The following is a 24804-nucleotide window of genomic DNA, read 5'->3' as shown; positions in this document are numbered from 1 at the left end:
CTCAATATTTCATCATTAAATATAACACATGCTATAGGTTTTTTATTTTAAAAACAGCTTTTATCCGATTAAGAAAGTTTCCTTTTATTCTTATTGGACTAAAAGAGTTTTGTTTCTTTTACTTTCATTCCAAGAATGGATGTTAAATTTTGAGACATTTTTCTGCTTTAATTGAGATATCATATTTCTTTTATTTGAGTGTTAAACCCACTTAGCATTCCTGAATACACACATTTTGATCATAATATTAAGAACAAGAGGATAAGTCCTTTGTAAATATCACTGAATTTACTTTGCTTTTATTTTGCTTAAATTTTTGCACCTATATTCATGCAGACCATGTGATTTACATTCTTGTATTTTCTCTGTGAGATTTTGGTATCAAATTTGGTTGGAATCCTGCAAAAGTGGGGAAATGTTACTTCTTCATTACTTTTCTTTCTTTTTTTTTCAACACCTTTATTGGAGTATAATTGCTTTACAATGGTGTGTTAGTTTCTGCTTTATAACAAAGTGAATCAGCTATACATATACATATACATATGTACATATACATATACATATGTATATACATATACATATAACCCCATACCTCCTCCCTCTTGCGCCTTCCTCCAACCCTCCCTAACCCACCCCTCTAGCTGGTCACAAAGCACCGAGCTGATGTACCTGTGCTATGCGGCTGCTTTGCACTAGCTATCTATTTTACATTTGGTAGTGTATATATGTCCATGCCACTCTCTCACTTCATCCCAGCTTATTGTTCTCCCTCCCCCTATCCTCAAGTCCATTCTCTACATCTGTGTCTTTATTCCTGTCCTGCCCCTAGGTTCTTCAGAACCTTTTTTTTTTTAGATTCCATATATATATGTTAGCATATGGCATTTGTTTTTCTCTTTCTGACTTACTTCACTCTGTATGACAGATTCTAGGTCCATCCACCTCACTACAAATAACACAATTTCATTTCTTTTTATGGCTGAGTAATATTCCATTGTATATATGTGCCACATCTTTATGCATTCATCTGTCAACGGACACTTAGGTTGCTTCCATTTCCTGCCTATTGTAATAGAGCTGCAATGAGCATTTTGGTACATGACTCTTTTTGAATTATGGTTTTCTCAGTGTATATGCCCAGTAGTGGGATTGCTGGGTCATATGATAGTTCTATTTTTAGTTTTTTAAGGAGCATCCATATGGTTCTCCATAGTGGCTGTATCAATTTACATTCCCACCAACAGTGCAAGAGGGTTCCCTTTTCTCCACACCCTCTCCAGCATTTATTGTTTGTAGATTTTTTGATGATGGCCATTCTGACTGGTGTGAAGTGATACCTCATTGTAATTTTGATTTGCATTTCTCTAATAATTAGTGATGTTGAGCATCCTTTCATGTGTTTGTTGGCAATCTGTATATCTTCTTTGGAGAAATGTCTAGTTAAGTCTTCTGCCCATTTTTGGATTGGGTTGTTTGTTTTTTGATATTGTGCTTCATGAGCTGCTTGTAAATTTTGGAGATTAATCCTTTGTCAGTTGCTTCATTTCCAAATATTTTCTCCCATTCTGAGAGTTTTTTCATCTTGTTCATGTTTTCCTTTGCTGTGCAAAAGCTTTTAAGTTTCATTAGGTCCCATTTGTTTATTTTTGGTTTTATTTCCAACAATCTAGGAGGTGGGTCAAAAAGGATCTTGCTGTGATTTATGCCAAAGAGTATTTTTCCTATGTTTTCCTCTAAGAGTTTTATAGTGTCTGGTCTTACATTTAGGTGTCTAATCCATTTTGAGTTTATTTTTGTTTATGGTGTTAGGGAGTGTTCTAGTTTCATCCTTTTACATGTAGCTGTTTAGTTTTCCCAGCACCACTTATTGAAGAGGCTGTCTTGTCTCCATTGTATATTCTTGCCTCCTTTATCAAAGATAAGGTGACCATATGTGTGTGGGTTTATCTTTGGGCTTTCTATCCTGTTCCACTGATATCTATTTCTGTTTTTGTGCTAGTGCCATGCTGTCTTGATTACTCTAGGTTTGTAGTATAGTCTGAAGTCTGGGAGCCTAATTCCTCCAGCTGTGTTTTTCTTTCTCAAGATTGCTTTGGCTGTTCAGGGTCTTTTGTGTTTCCATACAAAATGTGAAATTTTTTGCTCTAGTTCTATGAAAAATGCCATTGGTAGTTTGATAGGTATTGTATTGAATCTGTAGATTGCTTTGGGTCATATAGTCATTTTCACAATGTTGATTCTTCCAATCCAAGAACATGGTATATCTTTCCATCTGCTTGTATCATCTTTAATTTCTTTCATCAGTGTTTTATAGTTTTCTGCATACAGGTCTTTTGTTTCCTTAGGTAGGTTTATTGCTAGGTATTTTATTCTTTTTGTTGCAGTGGTATATGAGGGTGTTTCCTTAATTTCTCTTTTAGATTTTTCATCATTGATGTATAGGCATGCAGGAGCTTTCTGTGCATTAATTTTGTATCCTGCTACTTTACCAGGTTCATTGATTAGCTCTAGTAGTTTTCTGTTAACATCTTTAGGATTCTCTATGTATAGTATCATGTCATCTGCAAACAGTGACAGATTTACTTCCTCTTTTACGATTTGGATTCCTTTTATTTCTTTTTCTTCTCTGATTGCTGTGGCTAAAACTTCCAAAACTATGCTGAATAATAGTTGTGAGATTGGACAACCTTGTCTTGTTCCTTATCTTGGAGGAAATGGTTTCTTTTTTTTTTTTAACACTAAGTGTTATTTCTTCCTTAAATGTTGGGAAGGATTTACCAGTCAAGCCATCTGTGCCAGAATTTTTCTTTGTGAGAAAATCTTAAATTACAAATTCAGTTTATAGTTATAGGTCTACTCATATTTTGTATTTATTGTTGTGCTAGTTTTGATAAGCTGCATTTTTCTAGGAAGCATTCCATTTCATCTAAACTTTCAAATGTATTTGCATTAAGTTGTTCTTAATATTCTCTTATGATCTTTCTAATCTTATGATCTTAGAATCAATAGTAGTTTCTATTTAATTCCTGATATTGATTATTTGTATATTCTCTTTCTTGACCAGTCTTACTAGGGTTTCCCACTTTTTTTTTTTTTTTTTTTTGCTGTACGTGGGCCTCTCACTCTTGTGGCCTCTCTTGCTGTGGAGCACAGGCTCCGAACGCGCAGGCTCAGCGGCCATGGCTCACGGGCCCAGCTGCTTTGCGGCATGTGGGATCTTCCTGGACCGGGGCACGAACCAGCATCCCCTGCATTGGCAGGCGGACTCTCAACCACTGCGCCACCAGGGAAGCCCAGGGTTTCCCACTTTTATTAGTCTTTCCAAGAAACCAGCTTTGAGCTTTGTCATTCCATTCTATTGTTCATTGAATTTCCTTCTTCATTTTCTGCTGTTAATTATTTCCTTCTTTTTATTTTCTTTGAATTGTATTTGCTGTTGTTTTCCAACTTTTTGAGTAGAAAGCCAAATTTATTGATTTTCAGTATGTTTTTAGCATATACATTTTGATATATCATATTTTCATCATCAAATTCAATACAAAATATTTTTTAATTTCTACTTTTATTTCTTCTGGTAATTTAGAATTGCATTTTTAAAGTTGTAAACATCTGGAAATTATTATCTTTTGTGAAATCAATCTTTATCTTAATCACACTGTGATTTTCAATCCTCTGTTAGTAATCTATTTTTGCAATATTGTATCTGTATTTGAAAAGTAGATGTATTCTGCAGTTGTTAAACACAGTTCATAGATGTCAATTAGACCAAATTTGTGAATTATATTGATCAGACCTTTTATATGCTTACTGATTATTTTTGCTTACTTGTACTATCAGTTACTGAGAGAAGTGCATTAAAATCTCCCATTATAAACCCAGCCACCATAGAAGAGAAGCTCCATTGTTGAGTGATGCACAAAGTGTGGGACAGTAATTACAGCCTATCTCCCCATGCACCAGCTCCTGCCTCCTGGGGCACTAGGAAGGGCTCCCATCCTGTGTCCACCAGAGTGGGCTCTCATGCCCCCTGTCTACCTCCTCCTCTGTACCTCCTCCCCACTGGGGGTGGGGGGCTCCTGTGCTCCAGGGCAGCTGTGGAAGCAGATGCCTGTAGGTGGCTCACATGCAGTGGTGGGACTGAAATTACAGCTGAGTGCCAGGGGCCATGCAACTAAGGTAGAAGTGCTGAAATCTCTCATCACGGCTGTGCAAACCATGGATTTACACCCCCATGACTGGCTTTGTAAACTCAGCATCTCCAGAACATCAGAACAGATGAGTGCTCCTGCAGCCAAGGTAGGTCTAGCTTTAGCTGCTGTGGACTTTGTGGCCACCTACACCTGGTGGTTGGGCCAGGCCAGAAGTCTCAACCTTCCAAGACTGATCCAGGAAATATGAACAGGCCAATCACAAGTACTGATATCGAAACTGTGATTTTAAAACTTCCAACAAGCAAAAGTCCAGGGCCAGATGGATTCACAGGCATATTCTATCAAACATTTAGAGAAGAGTTAATGCCTATCTTTCTGAAACTCTTCCAGGAAATTGCTGAAGAGGAACACTCCCAAGCTCATTCTATGAGGCCACCATCACTCACCCTGATACCAAAACCAGACAAAGGTACAACACAAAAAAGAAAATTACAGGCCACCATCACTGATGAACATAGGTGTAAAAATCCTCAACAAAATAGTAGCAAACCAAATCCAACAATACAGTAAAAGGATCATACACCATGATCAAGTGAGATTTATCCCAGAGATGCAAGGATTTTTCAATATCCACAAATCAATCAGTGTGATACACCACATCAACAAACTAAAGAATAAAAATCATATGATCATCTCAATAGATGCAGGAAGAGCTTTTGACAAAATTCAACACCCATTTATGGTAAAAACTGTCCAGAAAGTGGGCATAGAGGGAACCTACTGCTGGGGACCAGCCCCAGCTGAACAGGATTCACCCAAAGGAGAAGACGGAGTCGGCGTGGACAGAACTCAGTACACCTCAGAGGATGCAAGGATCTGACAAATTTATTTTCAAGATTCCATAAGCTTTTATACTATAAAATGATCTCATTTTCAAATTTAACATTTTCATTTCCACGCCGAAAACTCCCCCACATAGGCCACAAAACAAAGGTGATTTACATCAGCAGATTGATCAAAACAGGTTAGGTAATTTTCCCATCGTCCAGAGTCTCTTTCTTCTCCTGTGGTTAGTCACATGTTGGTCACATCTAGGTCAGGAACTCTGTTTGTTCTTCTCAGGAGATTAAAGTGTTCTTGTACTTGCACATTCTGCTTGATCAAGCCATAAACTTAAACATATACTTCTATTAGTGATTAACAATATTCAAATAACATTTCATCTACAAATTTCCCAACCCTACCATAATAATCAAAACAATATACATTATTTTTATGCTTCTAAAAAACTATGGGAGCGGGCATTGTACCATAAACTCATTGATTAAACTCACTGTTGCATAAAAACTCGCCACCATACCCAGGTATTTTCCAACATGTTTATAACTTCACTGGGAGGCCATGACTCTTACAATTTTTCTTTTAAAATCAAAAAGCTACTGCAGAAATATTCCCACCATTGTATTTCCCCAACAAATATAATCATTAAAGGAGCCGAAGTAGTTACAATTCTCCTCTTGATTTTTACCCTAACTTGGGGTTTTTCTTAAACCCCTGCATAAAAACTATACATTTTTCCCAACACCAATAGCAATCCTATAAAAATCACCTTAGGCAAAGGCAGGGGAAGACAAGGGGAGCCACACAGAGGAAAGCTTTGCTTCCACACAGAGAAAAGCTGTGGTTCACGGAGGAAATGGGAAACAAAGCCCTGCTGCGGTGGAAGAGCAGTTGCCATTGGTCAGGTCTCTGGTCTGCTACCTGGGTTCCCATCTGAGCTGGGCGTGGGAAGCGAAGCAGCCATGGGGACAAGAGACCTCTCTCGAAAGGGGTGAGGGTTCAGGCTCCTGCAAAGTTGGGGGGGTGAGGGTCTATGCCCCACCTCTGTTGGCCCCCAAGTTCTCTCCTGATGGCCCCTCTGCGACTGTGCCTGTCTTAGGTTGTTCCTTCCCTGAGGAATCTTACCCGTCTCTGGCTAACCAGCCATCCTCCGGGGCCAAGCAGGGAGATGTGAGGTGTGCGAGTGAGCGAGGTGCAGCGCCCCCAGAGAAGGTCAGTTCTCTGTCACCTTGGTAGCCTATGCCCCCGTGGCCTCCACGCCCAGCACCTGCCCTGGGATTCCCTCGCCAACTGGCGGGGCCCCGGCTCTGATCACATGTCTTCGGGAACCCAGGTTTCTCCTCCAGAGAGGGCCCAGCTTACAGCACTGGGCAAGAGAGACCAATTACACGGCACCAGCCACCAGGAGGCAGGAAGCTTTGCAAACGAGAACTTTACTTTTCCATATTTACACCTGACAGCACCAGCTTTGCTTGGCACTATGGGTCTCATTGTACCTGGCAGTACCAGCTTTGCTTGGCACTATGGGTCTCGTCCGTGCTGAGACTCAAAGGCACTTCCTATACGGCTCCCGGCAACCTACCTCAACATAACAAAGGCCATATACGACAAACCCACAGCAAACATCATTCTCAATGGTGTAAAATGGAAAGCATTTCCTTTAAGATCAGGAACAAGACAAGGATGTCCACTGTTGCCACTTTTATTCAACATAGTTTTGGAAGGTCTAGCCATGGCAATCAGAAAAGAAAAAGAAATAAAAGGAATCCAAATTGGAAAAGAAGAAGTAAAACTATCACTGTTTGCAGATGATATGATACTATACATAGAAAATCCTAGAGATGCTACCAGAAAACTACTAGAGCTCATCAATGAACTTGGTAAAGTTGCAGGGTACAAAATTAATACACAGAATACTTGCATTCCTATACACTAACAACAAAAGATCAGAAAGAGAAATTAAGGAAATAATCCCACTTACCATCACATCAAAAATAATGAAATACCTATGGAATAAACCTACCCAAGGAGGCAAAAGATCTCTACTCAAAAACTATAAGGTGCTGATGAAAGAAATCAAAGATGACACAAACAGATGCAGAGATATATCATGTTTTTGGATCGGAAGAATCAGTATTGTGCAAGTGACTATACTACCCAAAGCAATCTACAGATTCAATACAATCCCTATCAAATTACTGATGGCATTTTTCACAGAGTTAGGACAAAAAATTTTACAATTTGTATGGAAACACAAAAGACCCCGAATAGCCAAAGCAATCTTGAGAAAGAAAAACAGAGCTGGAAGCATCAGGCTCCCTGACTTCATACTATCCTACAAAGCTACAGTAATCAAAACAGTATGGTACTGGCACAAAAACAGAAATGTAGATCAATGGAACAGGATAGAGAAAGTCCAGAGATAAACCCATGCACCTATGGTCAATTAATCCATGACAAAGGAGGCAAGAATACACAATAGAGAAAAGACAGTCTCTTCAACAAGTGGTGCTGGGAAAACTGGACAGCTACATGTAAAAGAATGAAACTAGAACACTCTCTAACACCATACAATAAAATAAACTCAAAATGGATCAAAGACCTAAATGTAAGGCTGGACACTATAAAACTCCTAGAGTAACACACAGGCAGAACACTCTCTGAGATAAATCACAGCAATATCTTTTTTAATCCACCACCTTGAGTAAGAAAAATAAAAACAAAAATATACAAATGGGACCTAATTAAACTTAAATGCTTTTGCACAACAAAGGAAACCATAAACAAAGCAGAAAGACAACACAGAGAATGGGAGAAAATATTTGCAGACGATGTGACTGACATGGGGTTAATCTGCAAATTATACAAACAGCTCATGTAGCTCTATATCAAAAAAAACTAACAACCCAACTGAAAAATGGGCAGAAGGTCAAAACAGACATTTCTCCAAGGAAGACATACAGATGGCCAAAAACCACATGAAAAATGCTCAGCATCACCAATTATTAGAGAAATGCAAATCAATACTACAATGAGGTATCACCTCACACACCAGTCAGAATGGCCATCATCAAAAAATCTATAAAGAGTAAATGCTGGAGAGGGTGTGGAGAGAAGGGAACAATCCTACACTGTTGGTGGAATGTAAAGTGGTACAACCGTTGTGGAGAAGAGTATGGAGGTTCCTTAAAAAACTAAATATAGAACTATGGTAAAATGATCCAGCAATTGGACTCCTAGACATATGTCTGGAGAAAAACATAATTTTAAAAGATACATGCACCCCAGTTTTCATTGCAGCACTATTTACAATAGCCAAGATATGGAAGCAACCTAAATGTCCATTGACAGAGGGATGGATAAAGAAGATGTGGTTCATATATATAATGGAATATTACTCAGCCATAAAAAAGAATGAAATAATGCCATTTGCAGCAACATCGATGGACCTAGAGATTGTCATTCTGAGTGTAGTAAGTCAGACAAAGACAAATATCATATGTTATCATTTATATGTGGAATCTAAAAAGTATGGCACAAAAGAACTCATTTCTAAAACAGAAATAGAGTCACATATGCAGAAAACAAACTTATGGTTAGTAGGGAGGAAAGGGGCAGGGGGACAGATAAACTGGGAAATTGGGATTGACAAATACACACTACTATATATAAAATAGATAACTAATAAGGACATATGGCATAGCATAGGGAATTCTATTCAGTATTCTAATAATCTATATGGGAAAAGAATATAAAAATAGTGTATATATGTATATGATAATTGATTCACTTTACTGTACACCTTAAACTAACACAACATTGTAAATCAACAATACTCCAATTTATATAAAATAAAATCCCCCTCTATCATCAAAGATTTGTGTATTTTTCTGGTAGTTTGTATAATTTGAGGCTGTGTGTTAACTGAAAACCAATTTTGGATCATTATATCTTTCTTGTCAATTGAACGTTATATTACTTTGAAGTGTCTCACTTTATCTCTAGTAATACTCTTTGTCTTATGGTCCAAAATCTCTGAAACTAATGTAGCCACACCACTATTTTTCATTATTGCTTGTATGTTGTATCTTTCCCATTATTTTACTTTCAACATTGTGAATCTCCATATTTTATCTGTGTCTTTCTTAGGCAGTATATTGCTAGTTAATAGTTTTATCCAGTATGATGCTCTGTGTCTTTTGTTGGAGCACTTAATGTATTCACATTTAATGTACTTACTGATATTTTGGGACTTATATATACTCTGCCTTGTTTTGGGCTTATTATTTTTATTCTTAAAACTTCCCCTCTCTATTATCATTCTTTTATGCTTATACAAGATATTGCAACATGCATATTTGAATTATGAAAATCATATAAAGATTGGCATTTTTATCTCTTCCCAGACAATGTACTTATATCCCTTTACCCTTTCTGACATATATTCTTGCTGTTGTACTTTTAAATTCTCTTTTGCTGGATTATATGGTAAGACTATGTTTAGTTTTGTAAGAAACTGCCAAGCTATCTTCCAAAGTAATTATACCATTTTGCATTCCAACCAGCAATGAATGAGAGTTCCTATTGCTCCATAGTCTAACTAACATTTGATGTTGTCAGTGTTTAGATGTTAGCCATTCTCATATTATTTAGAGGTATCTCATGTTTTAATCTACACCTTCCTTTTGACATATATGTTGAACATATTTTCATTTGTTAATTGGCTATCTCTCTATCTTCTTTGGTGAGGTAGCTTTTCATATCTTTGCCCATTTTTTAAATTAAGCTGTCCATCTTCTTATTGTTTAGTTTTAAGGGTTCTTTCTATATTCTGGATAGCAGTCTTTTAACAGATGTGTATTCAGCAAAGATTTTTTTTCCTTCTGAGACTTCTCTTTTCATTCTCTTAGCAGTGTTCATCACAGAACATTAATTTTAATGAAGTCCATCCTTTCCATTATTTTTTCTTCATGAGTTATGCTTTTGATTTTGTATCTAAAAATCATCAACAAACCCAAGGTCACCTAGATTTACTCCTATGTTATCTTCCAGGAGGTCTGTATTTTTGAATTTTACATTTAGATCTATGAACCAATTTCAGTTTATTTTTGTGAAAGTGTAAAATTTGTGTCTAGATTCATTTTTCTTAAATTTTGCATGGGATGTTCATTTGTTCCATCACCATTTATTAAAGACCATCCTTTCTCCATTGAATTGCCTTTGCCCTTTTGTCAATGATATGTTAACTATATTTATGTGGGAGCCTATTTCCTGGCTCTTTCTTCTGTTACAATGGCCTTTTTATTTATTCTTTCACCCATACCACACTGTCTTTTTAATTAATTAATTAATTAATTTATTTATTTATCTATTTATTTATTTATTTTTGGCTGTGTTGGATCTTCGTTGCTGCACATGGGATTTCTGTAATTGCAGTGAGTGGGGCTACTCTTTGTGTGGTGCACAGGCTTTTCCTCATGGTGGCTTATCTTGTTGTAGAGCATGGGCTTTAGGCACTTGGGCTTCAGTAGTTGTGTCATACGGGCTCAGTAGTTGTGGCTCACAGGCTTAGCTGCTCCGCGGCATGTGGGATCATCCTGGACCAGGACTCGAACCCGTGTCCCCTGCATTGGCAGGTGGATTCTTAACCAGTGCACCACCAGGGAAGCCCCTACACTGTCTTGATTATTACAGCTTAATAAAAAGTCTCGAGTTGGGTAGTGTCACAACACCAACTTTGTTCTTCTCCTTCAATATTATGTTGACTATTTTAGGTCTTTTACCTTTACATGTAAAATTTAAAATCGGTTTGTCCATTCCTACAAAATAACTTTCTGGGAATTTGATTGGGATTTCATTGAATCTGTAAATCAAGTTGGGAAGAATGGACATCTTGACAATATTGAGTCTTCCTATCCAGGTATATGGACTAACTCTTCTTTCATTTAGATCTTCTTTTATTTCTTTCATCACAGTGTTGTAGTTTTCCTCATATAGACTTTTACATATTTTCTTAGATCTATACCTAAGTATTTTACTTTTGTGGCACTAATGTAAATAGCATTGTGCTTTTAATTTCAAATTCCAATTGTCCATTGCCGGTGTACACAGTTGACTTTTGTTATGTTAACATTGTATCCTCCAACATTATTATAATTGCTTATTAGTTCCAGGAGTTTCTTTGTTGGTTCACTGAGATATTTTATATAAACACTCATGTTATCTGTGAACAAAGATAGTTTCTTATTTCTGTTCTCAATTTTTGCACATTTCTTTTCTTATCTTACTGAATTATCTAGGATTCCAGTATGATGTTGAGTAGGAATAGTCAGGGGACTAGTTTCTCACCATTAAGTATGATATCTGTAAGTTTCTTGTAGATGTTCTTTATCAAGTTGAGGAAGTTCCTGTCTATTCTAGTTTGCTGAAGGTTTTTCTTGGGGACTTCTTTTCAAAAATAAAATTGTACAGAAACAGAAGAAACACCATGAAGTCCCCTCCTTCTGTTCCTTTTCTACTTGCCTTAACTTGGAGTTATTCCTCATCAATTTTTTTAAATTGAAGTATAATTGACTTATATTAGTTTATTAGTTTTGGGTGTGCAACATAGTGCAACACAGTGATTCCATATTTTATACACTACAAAATGATCACCATGATAAGTCTAGTTACCATTTGTCACCATACAAAATTATTAAAATATTATTGACTATATTCCCTATGTTGTACATTATATCCCCTGACTTATTTATTTAATAACTGGAAGTTTGTACTTCTTAATTTCCCTCACCTATTTTGCTCATCCCTCCACCCCCTCATCCTCTCTGGCAACCACCAGTTTGTTCTCTGTATCTATGAGTCTGTTTCTATTTTATTAGGTTTGTTCGTTTGTTTTGTTTTTCAGATTCCAGATGTAAAATCAGACATTATTTGTCTTTCTCTATCTTATTTAACTTAGCATAATACCCTCTAGACCCACCCATATTGTTAAAAACGGCAAGAATTCATTCTTTTTATGGCTAATATTCCATTACCACATCTTCTTTATCCATTCATCTATGCATGGACACTTAGGTTGTTTCCATATCTTGGCTATTGTAAATAATTCTGTAATGAACATAGGGTTGGCAAATATCTTTTTGAATTAGTGTTTTTATTTTCTTTGGGTATTGCTGGATTTTATGGTAGTTCTTTTTTTTCTTCTAATTTTATTGAGATATAATTCTCATACAGCACTGTATGATGTGTACAGTATAATGATTTTGCCTTACATACATGATGAAATGATTACCACAATAAGTTTAAAGAACATCCATCCTCTCATACAGATACAGAGCTAAAGAAATAGAAAAAAAGTATTTTTTCCTTGTAATGAGAACTCTTAGGATTTGCTCTCTTAACTATCATATATAATATACAGCAGTGTTAATTATATTTATCATGTTTTACATTACATCTCTAGTATTTATTTACCTTATAACTGGAAGTTTGTACCTTTTCTCTGCCTTCATCCAGCTCCCCCTCCCCCTCCCCCAGCCTCTGGTAACCGCAAATCTGATCTCTTTTTCTGTGAGTTTGTATTTTATTATAATTGACCTACAACACTGTGTTACTTCCTGTTACACAATATAGTGATTCAATATGTCTACACATTTCAAAATGATCACCACTATAAGTGTAGATAGATTTATTTATTTATGGCTGTGTTGGGTCTTGGTTGTGTTGTGCAGGCTTCTCATTGTGGTGGTTTCTCTTGTTATGGAGCATGGGCTCTAGGTGTGTGGGCTTCAGTATTCGTGGCTCGTGGGCTCTAGAATGCAGGCTCAGTAGTTGTGGCGCACGGGCTTAGTTGCTCCATGGCATGTGGGGTCTTCCCGGACCAAGGCTCAAACCCATGTCCCCTGCATTGGCAGGCGGATTCTTAACCACTGTGCCACCAGGGAAGCCTAAGTGTAGATTTGATATCACTATACAAAGATATTACATAATTATTGATTATTTTGCCCACACTGTACATTTCACACGTGTGACTCATTTATTTTGCAGCTGGAATTTTGTACCTCTTTATCTCCCTCACCTATTCTCTCTTCTCCCACCTCCCTCCCTTCTGGCAGCAACTCATTTGTTCTCTGTATCTGCAACTCTCTTTCTGTTCTGTTCTATTTGTTCATTTGTGTTTTTTTTAGATTCCACATATAAATGAAATGATACAGTATTTGTCTTTCTGTCTGACTTGTTTCACTTAGCATAATATCCTCTACATTCATCCATGTTGTTGCAAATTGCAAGATTTCCTTCTTTTTATGGCTGAGTAATATTCCATTGTATATATGTACCACATCTTCTTTATCCATTCACCTAATCATGGGCACTTAGGTTGCTTCCATATCTTGGCTATTATAAATAATGCTGTAATGAACATAGGGGTGCATGTATCTTTTCTAATTAGTATTTTAATTTTTTCAGATTAATACCTAGTAGTGGAATTACTGGATCGTATGTTAATTCCATTTTTAATTTTTTGAAATCTCCATTCTGTTTTCTACAGTGGCTGCACCAATTTACATTCCCAACAATAGTGCATAAGGGTTCCTTTTTTCTCCACATTCTCTCCAACACTTGTTATTTGTTATCTTTTTGACAAAAGCCATTTTGACAGGTATGAGGTGGTACATTATGGGGATTTTTTTTCCCTTAATTGAAGTATAGGTGATGTACAATGTTATACAAGTTACAGGTGTACAACAGAGTGATTCACAATTTTTAAAGGTTATACTCCTTTTATAGGTACTATTAAATGTTGGCTATATTCCTTGTGTTGTACTATATATATTTGAAGCTTATTTCGTACATAATAGTTTGTACCACTTAGTCCCCTCCTCCATATTTCCCCTCCCCCTTACCTCTCCTCACTGGTAATCACTAGTTTGTTCCCTATATCTGTGGACCTGTTTCTGTTTTATTATATACATTTATTTGTTTTATTTTTTAGATTCCACATATAAGTGATAATATAGAGTATTTGTCTTTCTATGTCTGACTTATTTCACTTAACATAATACTCTCTAGGTCCATTCATGTTTTTACAAATGGAAAAATTGCATTTTTTAATGGCTGCTGAGGATTCTATTGTGTATATATACATATAAACATATTCTTTGTTCATTCATCTGTTGATGGATACATGTTGCTTCCATATCTTGGCTATTGTAAATAATCCTGCTGTGAACATTGGGGTGCATGTATATTTTCAATCTAGTGTTTTTCGTTTTTTTGGATATGTACTCAGGAGTGGAATTGCTGGGTCATATGGCAGTTCTATTTTTAATTTTTTGAGAAACTTCCATCCTGTTTTCCACATTAGCTGTACCAATTTACATTCCACCAACAGTGAGCAAGGGTTTGCTTCTCTCCACAGCCTTGCCAACATTTGTTATTTGTGTTCTTTTTGATGATAACAATTCTGACAGGTGTGAGATGATATCTCATTGTGGATTTGATTTGCATTTCTCTAATGACTAGCAGTGTTGAGCATCTTTTCATGTGACTGTTAGCCACCTGTATGTCTTTGGAAAAATGTCTATTCATTTTCCAAAAGTGGGGGAAATACCCACTTTTTAATTAGGTTGCTTGTTTGAGTTTTATGAGCTCTGTATATATTTTGGATATATCTTTTTTCAGTCATATCATTTGCAAATATTTTCTTCCATAGATTGTCTTTTTGTTTTGTTGATGGTTTCTTTTGCTGTGCAAAAGCTTTTAAGTTTAATTAGGTCCCATTTATTTTTGCTTTTGTTTCCTTTGCTGTAGGAGACAGATCAAAAAAAAAATACTGCTACAATTTATGTCAAAGAGTGTTCTGCCTATGTTTTCCTCTAGGAGTTTTATAGTATTTGGTCTTACATTTAGGTCTTTAATCCATTTTATTTTTGTATATGGTGTTAGAGAATGTTCTTATTTCATTATTTTACATGTGGCTGTCCAGTTTTCCCAGCACTGTTTATTGAAGGGACTGTCTTTTCTCCATTGTTTGTTCTTGACTCCTTTGTCATAGATTAATTGACCAAAGGTGCATGGATTTATTTCTGGGATCTCTATTCTGTTCCATTGATCTATGTCTCTGTTTTTGTGCCTCTACCATACTATTTTGATTACTGTAGCTTTGTAGTATAGTCTGAAGTCAGGGAGGATGATTCCCCCAGCTTTGTTCTTTTTTCTCAAGATTGCTTTGACTGTTCAGGGTCATTTGTGTTTCCATACACATTTTTAAATTATTTGTGCTTGTTCTGTGAAAAATGCCATTGGTATTTTGATAGAGATTGCACTGAGTCTGTAGATTGCTTTGGATAATATGGCCATTTTTTTTGGGGGGGGGGGTGCGTGGCTTGTGGGATCTTTGTTCCCTGACCAGGGATTGAACCTGTTCCTTTGGCAGTGAAAGCACTGAGTCCTAACCACTGGACCACCAGGGAATTCCCCATTTTAGAAATATTAATTCCATGAGCAGAATATATCTTTCTATTTTTTATGTGTGTCATATTCAGTTTCTTAAATCAGTGTCTTATAGTTTTCCAAGTACAGGTCTTTTACTTCCTTGGTTAGATTTTATCCTACATATTTTGTGCTTTTTGGTATAATTGTAAGTAGGATTGTTTCCTTAATTTTTCTTTCTGATAGTTCATTGTTAGTGTATAGAAGCCCAAAAGATTTCTGTACATTATTTTTATATCCTGAAAATTTACTTAATTCCTTAATTAGCTTTCATAGTTTTTTGGTGGTGTCTTTAGGACTTTTTATGTATAGTATCATGTCATCCACAAACAGTGAAAGTTTTACTTCTTCCTTTCCAATTTGGATTATTTCTTTTTCTCATCTGATTGCTGCGTCTAGGACTTCCAATACTATGTTGAATGAAAGTGGTGAGAGTGGGCATCCTTATCCTGTTCCTGATCTTAGAGGAAATGCTTTCAGCTTTTCACCGTTGAGTATGATATTGGCTGTAAGTTTTTCATATATGGTCTTTATTATGTAGAGGTATGTTCCCTCTATACCCACTCTGTTGAGATTTTTTCTATCATAAATTGATTTGAATTTTTCAAAAGTTTTTCTGCATCTATTGAGATAATCGTGTGAATTTTATTCTCCAATATATCACTGTGGTGTATCACATTGATTGATTCATAGGTATTGAATTATTCTTGAATCCCTGGGATAAATTCCACTTGATCATTGTATATGATACTTTTTTGTTTTTTTTACTGAGTATCTACTATGTGCCATTGCTTCACACAGACATTATCTCATTTATTTATCACCAAGCAATATCTATGGGCTAGATATTACTATTTTCCAGCTGATAAAACCAAGACATAAAGAGGTTATATGATTTTCCCAAAGTCACACAGCTATTATATATGATACTTTTAATGTATTGTTGAATTCAGTTTGCTAATATTTTGTTGAGGATTTTTGCATCTGTATTCATCAATGATATTGGCCTGTAATTTTCTTTTTATGTGGTGTCTTTGTTTGGTTTAAGTATCAGAATGATATTGGCTTCATAGAATGAGTTTGGAAGCATTCTATCCTCTTCTCTTTCATTTTGGAGTAGTTTGAGAATGATCAAAGATAACCTTTCTCTAACTGTTTGGCAGAATTCACCTGTGAAGCTGTCTGGCCCTGAACTTTTGTTTGTTGGGGGTTTTTAAATTACTGATTCAATTTCATCACTGGTAATTGGTCTGTACATATTTTCTATTTCTTCCTGATTCATTCTTGGGATACTGTATGTTTCTGGGAATTTATTTCTTCTAAGTTGTCCATATTATCGGTGCATAGTTGTTTGTAGTAATCTCTTATGAGCCTTTGTGTTTCAGTGGTATCAGTTGTAACTTCTTTCATTTCTGATTTTATATATTTGAGCCCTTTCTCTTTTTTTCTTGATGAATCTGGATAAAGTTTTATCAATTTTGTTTATCTTTTCAAAGAACCACCTCTTAGTTTCATTAATCTTTCATGTTTTTATTTTTGGGTCTTTATTTCATTAATTTCTTCTCTGATCTTTATGATTTCTTTCCTTCTATTAACTTCGGGTTTTGTTCTTCTTTTTCTAGTTCTTTTAGATGTAAGGTTAGATTGTTTGAGATTTTTCTCATGTTCTAGGGAAGGATTGTACCTCTATAAATTTCCCTCTTAGAGCTGCTTTTGCTGTGTCCCATAGGTTTTGGGTCATTGTGTTTTCATTCTCATTTGTCTCTAGGTATTTTTTTGATTTCCTCTTTGATTTCTTCACTGATCCATTAGTTGTTTAGTAGCATATTCTTTAGCCTTCCCATGTTTGTGTTTTTTGCAGTTTTTTCTCATAATGTTGTGATTGGAAAGATGTTTGATATGATTTCAATCTTATTAAATTTATTGACAATTGTTTTGTGGCCTAGCATGTGATCTATCCTGGAGAACGTTCCACATGCACTTGAAAAGAATGTGTATTCAGCTACTTTTGGATGGAATGTACTCTATGTATCTATTAACTCCATCTGGTTTAATGTGTCATTTAAGGTCAGTGTTTTCATATTGATCTTCTGTCTGGATGATCTATCTTTGGTGTAAATGGGGTGTTAAAGTCCCCTAATGTTATTGTGTTACTGTCAATTTCTCCCTTTATGTCTGTTATTATTTGCTTTATATATTTAAGTGTTCCTACAATTGTTTTATCTTCTTTTTGGATGGATCTCTTCATCATTATGCACTGTCCTTCCTTGTCTCTTGTTACAGTCCTTGTTTTAAAGTCTATTTAGTCTAAGTATTGCTACCTGGCTTTCTTTTGATTTCCATTTGAATGGAATACCTTTTCCATCTCCTCACTTTCAGTCTGTATGTGTCCCTAGATCTGAAGTGGGTCTCTTGTAGAGTCTTGTTTTTGTATCCATTCAGCCACCATATATCTTTCAATTGGAGCATTTAGTCTATTTACATTTAAAGTAATTATTAATAAATATGTATTTATTACCATTTGTTCATCATTTGCTGTTTGCTTTTGTAGTTCTTTTTTGCTCCTTTCTTCTTTTGCTCTCTTCCCTTGTGACTTGATGGCTATCGTTATGTTATTTTAGGTTCCTTTCTCCTTTTTTTGTGTGTGTATATATTATTTTTGGTTTGTGATTACCATGAGTTGTGTATATCTGTGTCCATATATATATATTTTTTTCTCACAGGTGGGCATTTTATTTTCCCACTTTTTACTGCCCAACTTCTGTGCATCTTCCTATGTTTGTGGACTACCCCACCTTTGAGGTGGAAATTTCCTCTCCTATACAGATTTTTTTAAATTGAAGTATAACTGCTTTACAAAGTTGTGTTATTTTCTGCTGTACACCGAGGTGAATCAGCTATATGTATAGCCCTCCCTCTTGGACCTCCTTCCCACCCACCCCCCATCCAACCCATCTAGGTCATCACAGAGCACTGAGCTGACCTCCTCATGCTATAACAGGGAAAGATAACAGGTTCCCACTAGCTAGCTATTTTACACATAGTAGTGTATATATGTCAATCCTAATCTCCCAATTCATCCCACCCTCCCCTTCCCCACCATGTCCACCTGCCCATTCTCTACGTCTGCATCTCTATTGCTGCCCTACAAAGAGGTTCATCTGTACCATTTTTTTAGATTCCACATATATGTGTTAATATACAATATTTGTTTTTCTCTTTCTGACTTACTTCACTCTGTATGACAGACTCTAGGCCCATCCACATCTCTATAAATGACCCAATTTCATTCTTTTTATGGCTGAGTAATATTCCATTTACATTTAAAGTAATTATTTTTAAAATTTTTAAAAATTTTATTTTTTGGCTGAGTCAGGTCTTAGTTGCAGCATGTGGGATCTTCGTTGAGGCATGTGGGTTTCTCTCTAGTTGTAGCGTGAGAGTTTTCTTTCTAGCTGTGATGCATGGGCTCCAGAGTGCATGGGCTTTGTAGTTTGTGGCATGCAGGCTCTCTAGTTGAAGTGCATGAGCTAAGTAGTTTTGGCATGCATGCTCAGTTGCCCCATGGCATGTGGGATCTTAGTTCCCTGACCAGGGATCGAACCAGAGTCCCCTGCATTGTAAGGCAGATTGTTTACCACTGGACCACCAGGGAAGTCCCTAAAGTAATTATTGATAAATATGTATTTATTACCATTTGTTCACTGTTTTCTGGTAGTTTTTGAAGTTCTTTTTTTTTCCCTTTCTTCTTTTGCCCTCCTCCTTTGTGATTTGATGGCTATCTTTATGTTTTTTTGGCTTTCTTTCTCCTTTTTTGTGTGTGTATGTATTATAGGTTTTTGGTTTGTGATTACCATGAGGTGTGTGTGTCTACATGTATGTTTTTTTAATTTGAAGATCCCTTAAGTTTGAAAGCATTCTAACAAACCTGCATTTGTACTTCTGCTACCATGTTTCATGGTTTTGATATATTTTACATCTTTTTGTTTTTTGAATCCCTTAACTCCTTATTGTGAATTTAGATATTTTACTACTTTTGTCTTATATACATGGTTGATCTACTACCTTTATTGTGCATTTATACATGGTTGATCTACTAGCTTTACTGTGTGTTTGGATTTTTCCTTTCATAATTTTTATATTTTTGGTTGTGGTCTTTTCTTTTCCACTTAGAGAAGTCCCTCTAACATTTCTTGTAAAGTTGGTTTAGTGGTGCTGAGCTCTTTTACCTTTGCTTGTCTGTAACCTCTATACCTACTTCAAATCTGAATGATAGCCTTGCCAGGTGGAGTAATTTTGGTTGTAGGTTTTTTTCCATTTATTACTTTGAATATATTCTGCCACACCCTTCTGGCCTGCAAAGTTTCTGCTGAAAAGTCAGCTGATAGTCTTATGGGAGTTCCCTTGCATGTAACTAGTGGGTTTTCCCTTGCTGTTTTTAAGATTCTCTTTTATCCTTAATTTTTTCTATTTTAGTTATAATGTGTCTTGTTGTGGACCTCTTGGGGTTTATCTTGTTTTGGACTCTCTATGCTTCCTGGACCTGGATGACTGTTTCCTCCTCCAGGTTAGGGAAGTTTTCAAATATTACTTCCTTAAATAAATTCTCTGCTGGTTTCTCTCTTTTTTCTCCTTCTGGGACCCCCTATAATGCAAATGTTAGTATGCTTCATGTTGTCCTAGAAGTCTCCTAAGCTATCCTCATTTTTAAAATTCTTTTTTCTTTTCTCTGGTCAGCTTGGGTGATTTCCACTATGCTGTCTTCCTTAAATGTTTGATAGAATTAAACAGTGGACAAATCTGGGTCTGGTGTTTTCTACTTTGAAAGGTGAATTATTCATTAAATTTCTTTAATAGCTATCGATCTATTCATATTGTCTATTTCTCCTTATGTGAGGTTTGGTAGGTTTTATCTTTCAAGGAATCAATCCATTTTATTTAGGTTATCAAATTTGTGAGCATAGCATTATTCATAATATTTGTTCATTATCATTTTAGTGTCCACGGAATCAGTAGTGATGACCCGTCTTTCATTTCTGATATTAGTATTTTGTGTTCTCTGTCTCTCTCATTGCTGCTACCCAGCATCACAGGACAGAGTGAGTATCATACAGTGTATCACTAGCCTGGGGAAAGATCAAAGTTCAAAATTAGTAGTATGGTTTCTACTGAATATGTACCACTTTTGCACCATCATAAAAATGAAAAATTGTAAGTCAAACCATCATAAGTCAGGGACCGTGTGTTTGTATGTGTGTGTGTGTGTGTGTGTGTGTGTGTGTGTGTGTAATTTTTAGCCAGGAGAAAATTATGCAAAACTAATGTTGTCTTTCAGGCTGAACAATTTAGGGTAACATCTGTTTTCTCATCTAACTCAGTATAATCAGGAGACAGGTTGGGGACCAATAATTTTTTCTCTACTTTCCATTTGGTGTGGGGCACTAAAATTTAGAAGACCAATTATATACAATTCTTACAAAATTTAAACATGGATTTTTGATTTAATAAAAGCTAGCTAGGAAAGGTCATCTGTTGTTTAACTCAGATTCACCAGTCACATTTTTTTCTCTGAATTTACCTGGAAGATATTTAATATGAAAATCATATATTTGAGGAATTTTTTAAAAACTTCTGTTTTATGACTAACAAATCACCTGACTTTTACACTTTTACATTACATAGAAAGGAAACATAGTTTGGTATCATTTTCCCAGTTATAATGTAAGCTGTTTTACTTATTGAGTGTCTATAAGAAAATAAATCCTAAGATACTTTCTGATTTAAAATTAACTATTTGAAGTTTATTCGCTTCATCTATTTCATAAATAATCAATATTCAACAACTGTTTAACATTATAGAGTGAGAAGTTGTGAACTGATATATACAGAATGTTGAAGACTAATTTTTTTTTTATAGGCAGAACTTCTAGATGCTGCTGCTGGCATTAATGTACGATTCAGATTAGGTGGTGTAAGTATGGATAAATTCTTATTTAGTACTTTTAAAGCACATTTACATGAAATTTAAAAGATGTAATTTTAAAAAACATAAACCATTTTTCTAATTAAATTGAAATGGTCCTTTGAACTTTTCCAACTATAGGTTAAATTTCCACCTGAAATATACTATAAAATTTTCACTCACAGACATATTGAAGATCTGTGTGCTAATAGCCCTAGAGATTACACAAAACTTCCAGCAAAACATACATCTCATATTAAAAGTGATAATCTTCAGGAAGAGGATTATAGTGGCTGGTATCGTCGTACAGAGAACAATGGCTGGAGGCCTGTTTCTGATAAAGTAAGAAAAGATAAACATTAATAATTTTGAATATTATGTGCTTACAAACCTATCTGTCTTTCTGAAAATTAATTTTTAGATTATTTTTAAAAATAATGAATCCTACTAATTTAACTGATAAAATTTACTTAACTATTCTGTGGTTACTAATATACTTCAAGATACAGCAATATATCTTTTTTTTTTTTTACATTTACTTCTACTTTTAATAGTCATCTTTGAATCTAGGCTATCTTTAGATACTCTGTGGCATTCAGCTATTACCCATCTTTATAACAAAGCAAATCTGAAGATGTTGTTGATTCTATATTAATTCTTGAACAAGTGGTGAGGGTTCTTGAGAATAATATGCCATTTTCTCTATAGAGCTTGTAACAGCCGACACTAGTGGAACATCATTTGGGTTTTCATGATGTTGGAAAATTTAACATGTGCTCATATGAACAGAATGATTTTAAATATATATAGTTCCTAATGCATATATGTGATTCTAGGACTTTTCTATAGACACCCATGTTTAATCTTTTTGTGGAAATAATTTCTATCTAAGGATATTTGTAAGCTTATATTTTTAAAGTTAACATTATCTGGTTCTATAGCTCTGGATATTTGTTTATATAGCTGCAAGTATCTTCATTCAAATCCTCAGTCTCTGGTATACAGATTGTAGAATGTAGTATACTGAATATACTAAGTATGAAAAGTGAAAATGATCAAAGTGTGAATTCATTCATTCATTCAACAAACTTTATTGCATACCAACCAGATGTCAGGCATTGTACTAGATGCTTGGGAAGCAATAGTACATAAGAATAGTCCTTCCTCTCAAGTAGTTTGCTTTTAATTAAGGAGAAAGTCAAGTAAACAGGATATTTCAGTACAGTGCAGTGAATATGTGATTTAATAGAGGCAAGTTCAGAGTGCTGTGGGGGGTAACAAACTTTCCTCTTTGTTATTTAATGTGTATGTGGTGAGGGAGGAAGAATGAATTGGAAATAGGAAAACAGGCAATCAGTATAAAGTGTCAAACAGGAGAAACCACAAAGTCTTGGGACACAATGGTGAGATTTCTGTATTCTTTGAGTGTGCCCATATTCCTTGAGGATTAGAGTCTTCAAAAGTCAATAGCACCTACTGGTCAGATCTGTTCTTATGAGAAACTAAAACACTCTTAGAATATGTCTATTCATTTATTCATTCAACAAATACTTATTAAATAGTACCTCAGTATACTAATTTTCCTATGGCATATGCCTCTTAAGGTTCAATGTGCCATTCACTTAATTAGAAATATCTTAAAAGGGTCTATCCTCTCCTCTATTTCTATCTTGGCATATTCCTACTGAACACATAGAAGTTCTTTTCTATAGTCAGATAACTTCATAATCAGTAATCCAATATTTTGTGTATTCATTTTTCATTTCTCAATAGTTTTGGAAGTCTACTGAAAATGTAATGGTGGGAGACAAAAAGGAAAGTGAATTCCATTTCTCTAAATTAAAGAGAAGGCAAGATATAGAAAAGAAAAGAAAAATTAGAAAAATAGAATGGATGCAGCAAATGTAAGTTGATGAAATACTTAGACTTACTAAAGAAGTATATAGTCATTTTTTAGACTGCTATCACTACTAAAGTAACTACATGTTACTTTAAAAATAAGATGAAATATTACAGTATATTTTTAAAAATACATAGAAAGCAAATACATAATAAATGCCTGCTAGACACTGTTAATTTCTGGGATATAAACGGGAAAAGACAGGTTCTCTTTGACCACAAGGAAATCATAATCTTTTGGAACATGAGATATGAAAATCAGCATTTACTCTTATATATGAGATAAATTTAATATGACCTACTAGACCCACTCTATACCATTCTCAACCTTTCTTTCTCCCCTAAAGAAACTGACTTGTACAGATTACACTAAAAGTCATTCTGGACCCATCTAACAAATCTTAGAAGCAAGTCTCAAAAGAATCAAATTGTTTCCAAGTTTACTTGACAATGTATAAGAACAAAGCCCCCAAATATTTAAAGGAACACAGTATACTCAAGTGGTCAAAATCTATAAAATTTACAATGTCTACCATATAGTAATCGATTACCAGGCACTCAAAGAAGCAGGAAAATATATCCCTGAGAAGAAAAAATAATATCAGCTAACTCACCAAAAATATCTTTTAAAAATAAAAATGGAGAGACACGAGGGGGAAGACTGCGGAAGAGTAAAATGCAGAGATCACCTTCCTCCCCAAAGATACATCAGAAATACATCTACACGTGGAACAACTCCTACAGAACACCCACTGAACGCTGGCAGAAGACCTCAGACCTCCCAAAAGGCAAGAAACTCCCCACGTACCTGGGTAGGGCAAATGAAAAAAGAATAAACAGAGACAAAAGAATAGGGACTGGACCCGCACCAGCGGGAGGGAGCTGTGAAGGAGGAAAGGTTTCCACACACTAGGAAGCCCCTTCACAGGCGGAGACTGCGGGTGGTGGAGGGGGGAAGCTTCAAAGCCTCGGAGGAGAGCGCAGCAACAGGGTGCGGAGGGCAAAGCAGAGAGATTCCTGTACAGAGGATCGCTGCCGACCGGCACTCACCAGCCCGAGAGGCTTGTATGCTCAACCGCCGGGGTGGCTGGGGGCTGGGAGCTGAGGCTCGGGCTTTGGTCGGAGTGCAGGGAGAGGACTGGCTGCGTGAACACAGCCTGAAGGGGTTAGTGCACCACGGCTAGCCGGGACGGAGTCTGGGGGAAAGTCTGGACCTGCCGAAGAGGCAAGAGACTTTTTCTTCCCTCTTTGTTTCCTGGTGCGTGGGGAGAGGGGATTAAGAGCGCTGCTTAAAGGAGTTCCAGAGGTGGATGCGAGCTGCGGCTAACAGTGCAGACCCCAGAGACGGACATGAGACGCTAAGGCTGCTGCTGCCACCACCAAGAAGCCTCTGTACGAGCACAAGTCACTATCCACACCCCCCTTCTGGGAAGCCTGTGCAGCCTGCCACTGCCAGTGTCC

The 24804-nt window shown here is 36.0% G+C and overlaps 1 protein-coding gene across 1 annotated transcript in view; it reads left to right on the top strand.

Annotated features, from left to right (window-relative positions):
* The window catches only part of LOC307189958 (protein MFI), a 90017-nt gene that overhangs the window by 37022 nt on the left and 28191 nt on the right, over positions 1-24804 (top strand). The window contains 3 exon segments of the mRNA XM_079928581.1: positions 21400-21453; positions 21586-21786; positions 23218-23348. Of these exon segments, the coding sequence (XP_079784707.1) occupies positions 21400-21453; positions 21586-21786; positions 23218-23348 (386 nt within the window).

Source organism: Stenella coeruleoalba (assembly GCF_951394435.1).
Source record: "Stenella coeruleoalba genome assembly, chromosome: 8".
In the NCBI taxonomy this organism is placed as follows: domain Eukaryota; kingdom Metazoa; phylum Chordata; class Mammalia; order Artiodactyla; family Delphinidae; genus Stenella; species Stenella coeruleoalba.
Note: the sequence above shows the minus strand (reverse complement) of the source record. Positions and strands in the feature narration are given on the sequence as shown.